Source organism: Ruditapes philippinarum, unplaced genomic scaffold, assembly GCF_026571515.1.
Source record: "Ruditapes philippinarum isolate M1 unplaced genomic scaffold, ASM2657151v2 ctg7119_1_1_1_1, whole genome shotgun sequence".
Classification (NCBI taxonomy): Eukaryota; Metazoa; Mollusca; class Bivalvia; order Venerida; family Veneridae; genus Ruditapes; species Ruditapes philippinarum.
In genome coordinates this window covers 155,962-167,267 of record NW_026863566.1, presented here as the reverse complement: position 1 = coordinate 167,267, position 11,306 = coordinate 155,962, and the positions used below count along the sequence as shown (strand labels likewise).

At 36.4% G+C, this 11,306-nt stretch overlaps 1 protein-coding gene across 2 annotated transcripts; it reads left to right on the top strand.

The window, feature by feature from the left end:
• Positions 1–2,431: 2,431 nt before the first annotated feature.
• On the top strand, positions 2,432–10,596 carry LOC132722516 (loricrin-like). 2 transcript variants are annotated; one of them, XM_060707025.1, is made up of 6 exons: positions 2,432–2,932; positions 4,729–4,865; positions 5,725–5,852; positions 6,118–6,182; positions 6,764–7,072; positions 8,875–10,596. In XM_060707025.1, exons 1-6 carry the CDS (start codon positions 2,737–2,739, stop codon positions 10,140–10,142), a joined length of 2,103 nt encoding a protein of 700 aa, XP_060563008.1. In that variant the 5' UTR covers positions 2,432–2,736; the 3' UTR covers positions 10,143–10,596. The 2 variants fall into 2 exon arrangements, with proteins under 2 accessions (XP_060563008.1, XP_060563009.1); XM_060707026.1 differs by having other exon boundaries at positions 2,436–2,932; positions 6,764–7,042.
• Positions 10,597–11,306: the final 710 nt, after the last annotated feature.

The following is an 11,306-nucleotide window of genomic DNA, read 5'->3' as shown; positions in this document are numbered from 1 at the left end:
GCAGGAGCCCGCTCGATTCTCCCCAAAGATAGAACATTTCATTCATTTGTTCATTCATTCGTTCGTTCCTTCGTTACTCACTCACTCACTCACTCACTCACTCACTCACTCACTCACTCACTCACTCACTCACTCACTCACTCACTCACTCACTCATCACTCACTCATTCATTCATACATTCATACATTCATTCATTCACTCACTCACTCACTCACTCATTCATTCACTCATTCATTCACGTTCATTCATTCATTCATTCATTCATTCATTCATTCATTTGCTTTTGTGCATTATTGTAGGTAAATTTTATGTCTCTAAACACGTACCCTTCAAAAACCATTAAGCCAATGTCGAAAAGTCTGATTGTCCCCAATGGCCCCATCTGTGCGATAACTGTCCACTTGCATACCCAGTTTGTCTGCAAAATCAATCAAATAAGAAATTGAAGCGGGATATTCATGTTAAAAATCTACATAAGCGTTGATAAACAACCACTTTGGTATTTAACAAAATGTTTGTAAGAATTGACATAATATGTAGCCTGTATGCTCTGCCAAGATATAAAATATGATAAAAAAATAACTGTATTGTGATAAAGAAAATGTATGTATGATCAAACATATGTGCGCAGTCGGCTGTGCCAAAAATGAAATATGATAAGTAAAGCACAGTCCAAGTATAGCTATCCAATATCTACCCAACGGTATACCCAGTTTGTCTGTAATTTAAACCAAACAAAAAGTTGAAACCTGATTTTCATGTTTAAAGCTTTGATAAAAAAAAACGCATTGTGACAAACAAAACGTATATAAGGATAAACATATGTGTGCAGTATGCTGTTCCAAGATGAAAAAATAAGTTAAACAAATAATTGCAAAATTTTTGTAAGGATAAACATAATGTATGGTGTATGTTGTGTCAAAATATAAGATATGATTAACAAATAACTACATTATGATAAACAAAATGTATGCAAGATTAAACATAAATTATTATGTGTGCAGTATGCTGGGCCAAAATATGAAATATGATAAACAAATAATCGCGTTGTGATAAACAAAATACATATAAGGATAAACATATGTGTCCAGTATGCTTTGCCAAAATAGGAAATAATTATAAACAAATAACTGCAATGCAAACAATGCCTGTAACATGATAAGCAAAATGCAATACAATGATGCATTTTAAAACCAAAATTGTATACTATGCTATGCGTCAGAAAAATATATATAATTTGTATAAAAGGCTATGGAAAGTTAGGAAAAACTAATTTCTTCATCTGAGATTTAATATACATATTTCTAATGTATAAAATAAGTTATATAACACTTCCATGAATATATATTTTGCTTAACACCTTATTTTGTAACACTCTCGAAAAGCGTCACCTTTAATTATTTAATTATCACGCTTAATAAGTATTTATAACTGTAGTTATTACATACAAAATGAATTTTGATGATTCGTTAGATAATATATGTACATGTAATAACCGCCTAACATCAAACATGTACACCATAATCTTGTCAATTCGTTAATATGTTGACAAGTTAAGCATGTATCTTGTACTTTGTCGTGAACTACTGGGCGAAACTTCCGTCCGTGTTTTTATTATTTTACTTTAAAGGGACTCCACTGAGCTTTTTTGGCATGGCAGGACTGGAAATAGTTTTTCCAGATTAATGTCTCTTTTCATGTGGGTCTAGACCAATTACATTGTGTGCTAAATTTCAAATCATTCGCTTACTCCGTTTTTTTCCAGCATATTTGTTAAAATTGTGAAAAAAAAACTAATAAAATTGAAAAGCGTTGCAACTCTTTTCACTAAAGTTGAACTATGAATAGCACAAATATTCAATATTCAACGTATTTCCGAATCAACTTTTGCACAACTTGTTGTTAAAGTCTCCTAACTGCTCTATGTAAGAAATTCAATTTTATGTTTTTAGACTTTTGGACGCCAGTTGAGTTCCTTTAATTTCGAGTCGCCCAGTTCAAATTAAGTATTAGAGAAAGCATATATTGTTTATTAATATTCAAGATTTAAATATTGCTTTCAAACATCTTATCAATTATCTCTCTACATTCAACAGAATTAATATTGCGGCATTTAAAAGGATGTATACCTCGAATTACATTGTACCGTCTAAATATATATGTCACTTATTCTATAAACTTCTATATATACTTGCGAAATTTAGGGCATCTGAAATAACCCCTGTAGTAATGGCTATTTTATAATGGTGTATACAAAACAGTCACTTTTGCCCAGTAACGTATGTTTTTGGTCATTTACGGCCATGATCTGTCCAAGCCGGTCCCGTTTGTACGTTGACGGTGATATGACGTGAATAAATGCCTTAGGTGACGGAAAACTTCTGACGTTTGTCGATGAATGAGCAATGATCTATGCGCAAATCAAAAACCAACGGAAGTTTTTATTCGGTGTGGGATTACTAATTCGTGCAGTATATTACACAAAACACTCATTGTTATAAATAATTAAGACTGAATTCTCGAGCTTACAAGAACACTGGAAATAACAGCTAAAACCAAAAAAAAATTTTTTAAGTTATTTATAAGAAGAAATTAAGGGTTAAAAAAACAAAAGGACAAAAAGGCGTGTGCAACTTATATAACATAAATGTATATTAATCGAGTTATATTCATTTAATTTTCTACAGAAAATCTACAAATATAATCTGTGATAATAAACAAAAAAGGACAAAAAAATGTTTTCATTTAAATTAATAACATTTGCCGCTGTCGTCGGTTACATAACGGCGTTCCCGTCGGGAGCTCCGGCAAACATATGCGGACGGTATGTTCCAGGCGGACATAGAAATATGGGTACCCCCGTTGCAAATGGGCCGACCACAGGGCCATACAAGTTGGATGTAACGCCCAGTGGAAATGGTTTATTTACAGGTATGAAAAAATACTTATTTTCCATACTTTATTTCTTTAAGACAACTTTAGATACAATTCATTTTCGCTTATATAAATTTAAGAAAATGAATGCTTGTGTACAGTAAATTATTACCAAACAAATTTAAAATACAAAAGTTATTTATTTTTGCTAATGTAAGTTAAAGGAATAAATAAAATACCAGCATATTTATGTTTGTGCTCGGTGATTCATTCCATAAGTTTGAACATCAAAGCAAATTTGACATACAAAAGTTATCATTTTCTTCCATATTTCATAATTACATGACTGTATTACATGTTTAAATGTTTTAACCTTCACCTTGTTAAAAATGCAGAAAAAAATGTTCTATTGAAATTAAATTTTGGAAAAAAGTCTAGAGTTGAAAAGACTGAACACTGGAATAGCTCTATACTGTTTAGATCTTTTATTTTAGCCGCTAGTGTAAACATTTTCATTTTCTTGTAACCCACATTATTAATCACTTTCTAGTCCATTTCTTGAAACTAATCAGTACTGGTGTCAAATAAAGGAAAATGATCGTGGGCCAGTAGACTCGAACCCACGATCCTTGAGTTAAGCGGCAGTCAAATTGACCACTTGGATCCATACCCCCACCCATCCGCTCCCCGGCCAATTATCTCTGCTATATAACAAAGGCGGCTGGAACGCGTTTTAATAGTTATGAGTTCAAAGAAGCCATTTTGTCTCGCTTTCGTCGCTAAAATAAAGTACAAACTGTCCTTACGATCCATCGATCCACATTATGTCTGCTTATTGTTTTTGTTACTTTTGTACAATGATAATTGAAGCCCCTGAGTTAAAAAAAAACAGTACATTACGAAAAGAACACATCTTTTGTATAAAATCAGCGGACAAAAAAATTGATAACCACGATTTGAGAAGGGTCGCCCATTATATTGCTGCAATCTATAAGTCGTTTGGATCTTGGGTGTCAACATTTTGGTCAAATAACGAAACAGACAAATATTAAAATTCAGTATACGCATGCAAATCAAACGACGATTTTTAGAGGGGGTGTTGTGTAATCAAATTAACTAATGTATTGTACGGCTATACCGGTCGACAATTTAGCAACACTAAGACAATAAAACTTTCTTATCATGTCATATACGGACGTTTTTGGTCAGCAATAAAAAAATAAACGTTGGCTAGTTCGTATGTTTACAAAAAAACGTGTCTTTGCAAAAAGTTTGATCTTTTGATGTGGTTAATGTTTAACGTTTTCGTCTGGTAATAAGGACATGAACTTTTCATGTTCTAACTCTTGACGTTCATGTTGTATGAATAACAAGAAATAAACATGCGTGAAAATTTAATATAGATTTATTAAAATAACGTTTGTACATGACGCGAACAAAGTTTGAAGCTTATGAAATGCCGTTTCATTTACTTAAACAAAAGGAAACTACGGTCTTTAATAATGCATTGTTAATGCCAGACGGCAAATTTTCCGATCCTTTTATCATTGAGGAAGCACCATATAGAACACTCATTCGGAAAACCTCGGCGGTTATTTATGTATTCTTATCCGAAAATTGACGAAAAAGGACCAAATAATTGCGATATAAGAGTAATGGACCTTCTGCAGATTATCAAAAAGTTTCATCTCCCGGAAGAGTTCTATGCCCAAGTTGAGAAATTTGAACCCAACGCAGAAGCAATTCCGTTGAATATAACTTTTTACGCTTTTATCTTAGACGTTCACCTTTTAAATTTCTTACGTGCACTCATGCTACGCTCTAAAATATTTGTGTTTTTTTTCTCATTTTAGTAACGATACAGTCAACGACGTCACGTCCATTCAGGGGTTACGTCATTCAAGCCGTACAATCATGGAAAGAACTTCCAGACGGCCCGTCGGATATCGTCGGGACATTCCAGCCCGATTTTCAGCGTGGAAGATATCAGGTTAGCATACCAAAAAAATATACCCTTAGAAATTATTCCAAATTTAAGGAAATCAACGGATTTATTGAACGTATGCGTTCTTTTAAGTAGCAAAGCGCTGTTTTTTTTCATTATTTTCAATTAAAAAGTAATTTTATTTAATTTAAGTAATTTCATTATTTAATTATAAGTTATGACTAGGTTTACAAAAATAAAATGAAAATTTTGTCTTAAGCCCCAGTCACATTAGAGCTTACGACCAGTGAAGACCAGTTCACGATCACCAGTGACCTCTGGTCGCAGATAATCTTACGACGGTCATCGATGATATTTGACAGTCGCAGGTTATCTTATTTGGGTCCCACGACCAATTTCAGTCGTAGAGAGGTTTTTGAGCTTGCACAAAAACCTCCTTGCGATCAGACAGGTCGCTAGTGATCTTATAAGGTCTGAAGGCTGTCGCACGATGGTCGTTCGGAAGTGCGACAATCTTACGACAGTCTTTACAAATTGCCACTAGTCACTGATAATCTTAAGTAGTCTTTAGTAATCGTGTGATGGTCGTACGACAAGTTGTAAGTGATCGCATGTTATGTAACGGGTAGTCGTAAGTAATCCCAGGCAATCTTGAGACCATCGTACGTTAACTTAAGACCTGTCGTGCGATTGTCAATGATGACTTGTCTTCCGATACTCGCAAAAGTAAATTTATCTGTGCAAAAATGGTTTCGGTCGCAGACAATCGCTGATGATTGTCAGTTTTACAAGTCGCCGGTGGTCGCAAGTAATCGTAAGCTCTAGTATGACTGGGGTTTAACTCAGACAAAATAAGTTTTTGTCACGTAATAATTAAGTAAAAAAATTCGTCATTTTATTGCAGGTTCGAGCCTGTGGCGGTAGAATGGCAGGCAGCAATGTTCTAACTCACACCTCAAAAGATGATAAAACTCAAGCGTCAGCAACATGGCGTGCACCAAGAAACCTTCCAGATCCAAACATCAAATTTGTGTGAGTGTTATTTTAAATCCAGTAATAGATGTGAGATTAGCTTCCTTCGCCAGCATGTGAAAATTTGGCGTAGTCCGGCGCTGTCCGTCTCGTGCACATTCAAAGATATGTCAATTCATTATTATTCTATTAAATAAACTAATTGTGATGAGATTTTCCGAATCAAATGAGCCGTTACAACCTGAATTTGTTATACATCCGTCTGTTGTAAAGTTATAAAGAACTTGTATTGTATGCTATATATATAATTCATGTTTATTTTCAGGGCCACCGTTGTACAAGATTTCGACAACTTCTATGTCGTCCATTCTTCTCCAGTGAACATACAAGGTAATACTTTTACCATCGTCTTCGTTGATATATTCCGCTTTGTTGATATATATACTTTACTTGATATAACTATACAGTAAAATCTGTGTTAAAGACCAGTTCTGAATAAAATAACCTTTTAAATGAAGGCCACATTTTTGATAACCTTTCATTGATAAAACTGACTCAAGTAACCTCTATATAAAAACCTATTGTCTACAAAGACCATGCCCCCTTGCACATGCTTCACTATATGTTCTTTATTGTAAAACTTTTCATTACCATGTTTTGCCTCCCCCTGACACAAGCTTGACTTTATGTTCTTTAGTGTAAAACTATCCATTACTTCAGACAGAATTGGTTGGAAAGTCCATCGACCTTCATCTAGCTTACATAAAAGTTATGTTTAATCACAAGAAACAAGTCATTGAAATTACAAAACCCACTCTCAAGACAATAAGCTTAACCGTTCTACAAAAGGGGCTCCTCATAATTATGAATATCATATTAAATAAATCTTACGTCTCAATAACAAAGAGAAAATACATGTACTTTCTACTTGTTTCTGTCACGTGGTTCATACTTATGCGTTCTATTTTCAGACGGATCTGTTGGTGCAACAGGTAGACCATCTATTGGAACAACAGGGATGACCGGACAAGGTCAAGGCTTAGGAGGAAGCGGTCAAACTATTGGTAACACTGGTCAAGGATTCGGATCAATGGGAGCAGGCTTCGGTACTGGGGGACAAGGATTAGGAACCACCGGTCAGAGTTTTGGAACAAGTGGACAAGGTTCTGGTATTGGTGGTACCAGCGGGGGTTTCCCATCTACCTCAACTGGTGGGTTAACCACATTCGGCGGCTCAAGTTCTTCCACAGGTGCAGATAATATTGATACATTAGGCGGAGGTATATCAGTTATTTCTGATGCCTCTAATAATCCAACACCTATTCGGCTATTCACACCTGATCCACCACCGCCCATTGTCTTACCGAATGGTCAGATATCAGTTCATTCAGTAAATAATTCCGTTCATACAAAACCTATTCAATTTCAAAATGTGTCATCAACCTTTTCTACATCTTTTACATCTACTGGCCCGGTATCTTTTTCGCCCACCATGTCAGTCCCGAGTTTAAGTACAAACGATCAGGTTGTTGCTGTTTCACCTACTATTTCTTCTAACTCATTTGAAGCATCAAGAACGTCGTCGGCAGGAAATTCATTTATGTCATCACCAACAATGACATCATCATCATTTTCTTCCTCTTCTTCAATGACATCATCTTCAGAAAATTCTTTCGAGCCGTCGCCGACAATACCATCTTCTGCATTTTCTCCCTCGTTATCATTAACCTCTTTAGCGAATCAAGATTTGTCACCAACTAGTTCTTCGATGACTGTGTCAGTTTCCAGAAATACAGGTGTTATTCCTGATACATCACAAGGGTTGTTACAGACGTTAACAGGCTCAACAACAAGTGTATCTAATTTGGCAGTAGAACCATCGACGGAGCCCTTGAACGTGATAGATATGTCAATGAGTGGCAGTTTCCTTAATTCGGGTTCTTCAAATGCCTTCGACACAACCAATGTGTTTGCCGAAAATCTAGCAAACCAAGTCAATATTGAAATTCCTCCAGAAGGGCCAAATGACCCAACGATAAACATAATAGAAATTCCAATTCTGCCAGAGGGCCAAACTGCCGCCCTGATAAATATAACGAAGGGACGGGTTACACAAGAGAGTCAACGCCGTTTAGCTGGTATAAGACGCTTCGAAGGCCCGGTTTTAGCTCTTGCAAATGGACGAATCCAAAATGGCGGTGAGTCGGATGGTGCGTAAACAGTAGTTTTTGGAGATAGGAACAATATATCTATATAATATAAACTGTGGAAGGTGTTATTGGATTGTGGTTCTTAGTGTTGTTGGAAGAAATGTTAGCTCAACTTACAGTAGTTTATAAATGGGAATCTGAGAGAAAACAGTTTCAATGACAAAACAAACTAACCAGCATATACAGGAGATTTACATTCTCATCGTGTCTATAAGCATGCAGACATTCCGCTTTCTCCTCTCTTACACCCTCTTGATCTCTTCCTGTAGCTCTCACTCTCTCACATACAAACATCTTTTAGCAAATGCTTGTTACATTAACCCGCAGTAATCTCAAAATGGCTAGATCATAAATATATAATGTAAAGTCTAACAGCATAAACATGTATATCCTACGCATGTTCTTTTGATGCTTTACATTTCATTAATCTGAATATTGTGTTGTCATATATACATGTTTATATAGTCGCATTATGTATATTCAACCCCTTATAAGCTCGTGTATACTCGGCTATACCCGTCACTTTCCGTATTTTATGTTTATTTAAAATCATTGAGTATTGCTCTTCGTCAAATAGATACTTATTTGATTAACACACGGAAAGACGGGAAGAATGCCGTATTTTCACGAGTTTATATTGCATGCAATATTATATAATTATAAATATATTGTATGTAATCTACTAAATGATATTTTGGTATTTGAGAAAATTAATTCGTGTAAGCTATTTTAAATTTAAGTTAAATTAAAGTTAAAATTAAGTTAAATTTTCATGGATGATAATTATTTTCCTCGGTTCAATAAAAACTTAAATTTGTAAATGTTGTAATTTTTTAGCCAATAGCCTTCAAATAAAATATTATCTATTTCAGGCGGTGCTATGTCAGGTCAAGGTCAAACTGGCTTTGGTCAAGGACAGTCAACATTTGGACAAACGAGACCACCAGTGTCTGGTATGGGAAACCAATTTAGTGGGTTTGGAAGTCAGTTTGGTCGTCCAAGCGGTATGCAACAAGGAGGTATGTTTGGTGGCTCTAGATTTGGAGGAAGTCCGTTCGGAGCAGGAGGATTTCCAGGAGGAGCAGGCTTCCCAGGGGGAAGACCAGGAGGGATGGGTATGACACGATTCGGACCCGGTGGGCCTGGCGGGTTTGGTGGTGCAGGTGGTATGCCATTTGGAACAGGTGGATCTATGTTTGGTGGCCAAACAGGTGGACAAGGTACATTTGGCCAAGGAGGTACAAGTTCTACTGGAATGACTGGTGCTACTGGAGGTCAGGGTCAGACTCAAACAGGAGGGCAAACAACACAATTTGGTGGTTCAACGATCGGGGCTCAAGGCCAGTCCCCATTCGGCGGTTCGTCAACGTTTGGGGGTAGTTCAACTCAGTTTGGAGCAGGTCCATTTGGTCCACAATTTGGAGGTGGATCATTTGGTGGACCAGGTTCTTTTGGTGGACCAAGTTCGTTTGGTGGACCAGGTTCTTTTGGAGGACCAGGTTCTTTTGGAGGACCAGGCTCGTTTGGTGGACCAAGTTCGTTTGGTGGACCAGGTTCTTTTGGAGGACCAGGTTCCTTTGGAGGACCAGGCTCGTTTGGTGGACCAGGTGCCTTCGGCGGTTCATTTGGTTCTGGAGGCCGCGGCGGACCTGGTCCATTTTCAGGTCCAGGGGGTCCTCTAGGAGGGGCTTCAAGATTCCCAGGTGCAGGAACAGGCTTCGGTGGTGGAAGTCCAATGGGATCGTTTGGCTTTGGAGGACCAGGGTCACAGGCTGGAGGTTCTGGTGCAAGCGTATTTGGTGGTTCTTCAGGGGCCTTCCCAACAGGTCAAACGGGTCCATTTAGTGCAGGTGGAATGCAAGGAGGTGCAGTGTCCGGTGGTACACAGTTTGGATCTGGTTTATCACAAAGTCAAGGCCAAACAGGACCACAAGGACAAACAAACACTCAAGGCATATTTGGCCCTCAAGGACCAGCAGGTACTGGTTCCACGCAAACAGGTGGATCAACAGGATTTAACAGCTTTGGGCCAGGAACCGGAAGTTTTAGTACAGGAACTGGCTCTGGAAGTTCACAAACATTTGGTGCAGGAAGTCAGGGCACCGGAAGTGGAGTTGGCAGCTTTACTTTCAGTGGTTAAAAAAACAAACTTTGAATAGCTATTTATAAATCCGTTGTGTAAAAAATGTCATGCTATGTTATAGAACATGATTTGAGAGCATTCTCAGAACATTGTAAATTAGTCCCTTTCAAGACTTAAATGCTGTGAAAATTTGTTTCTTTTAACATTTATTGCCAATGACGACGGTTAATATTTAACTGTTATCAATAAAATGCCAGGTGACTTTTAGTCTCCTATGTGATATAAACTATTTGTCATACTTAAAAGTACAACCTGAAAGACTAGACAAGGGTCTCCCAGATTTCAGTGAGAACAATTTTAATATATACAAACAGGACATTTTTCTATATTTGTTTATTTTTGTTACCTTTAAGATATTTGTATTGTTTTATTTATCAAATTTTAATCTTGTATGCAAATTATACACTTATATGCACAATTTAGAGACTTAAAATATTTATTGTTACTATAAATAGATTTATTTCATAATCAACAAATCAAAATAGTAATCAACCAATCAGAAATTGTGCATGTATTAGCTCTTCAAATTTCAAAATCAATGAATCAAAAACAGTTTTTTTAATTTCTTTTTAAAAAACTTGCCATGTATTGCATATACCCTTTTCTATTTACAACAAATCTTTAAAAAAACAACAGAAAGTCGCTTCCTATCATTTTTCTTACATAAATTAATTTTGTACATATCATTTTCATTTTAAATTGTAAATATTCCCCTTCCCCCTCCCCCTCTCCTATTGTTGATTGTAATAATAAATAAATAAAACAAATAAAAGAATATAAGAAATATCGCCAACTTCGTGTTTTGCTTTATTTATATTTATTTTTTGTCTGTCTCAACCAAAAGTTATCACAAGATGTACCAGTTAAACAGCTTAGACTGGATGTATTTCTCCATTTTCTGGAGTCAAATTACGTGGCAAGTTTGAACAAAAGGTATAAAGAGATATCTCGTGAAATACTTTTATAAAATTTGCAAATGGAAGAATTATGGTCCTTCCCTGATACATGTATTGTGGCTAGTTTTCTAGAGTCATAACATAGATTGTCTCAGTTATTTAACACATATGAGCCGCGTCATGACAAAACCAACATAGTGGGTTTGCGATCAGCATGGATCCAGACCAGCCTGCGCAGTCTGATCAGGATCCATGCTGTTCGCTA

Excerpts from the sequence above, each read along its gene's own strand:
- LOC132722516 (XM_060707025.1), top strand. The coding sequence starts at position 2,737 with ATGTTTTCATTTAAATTAATAACATTTGCCGCTGTCGTCGGTTACATA. Across the intron at positions 4,866-5,724 it reads TTCAGCGTGGAAGATATCAG|GTTCGAGCCTGTGGCGGTAG; the intron begins GTTAGCATACCA and ends ATTTTATTGCAG. Across the intron at positions 7,073-8,874 it reads TATTGATACATTAGGCGGAG|GCGGTGCTATGTCAGGTCAA; the intron begins GTATATCAGTTA and ends TATCTATTTCAG.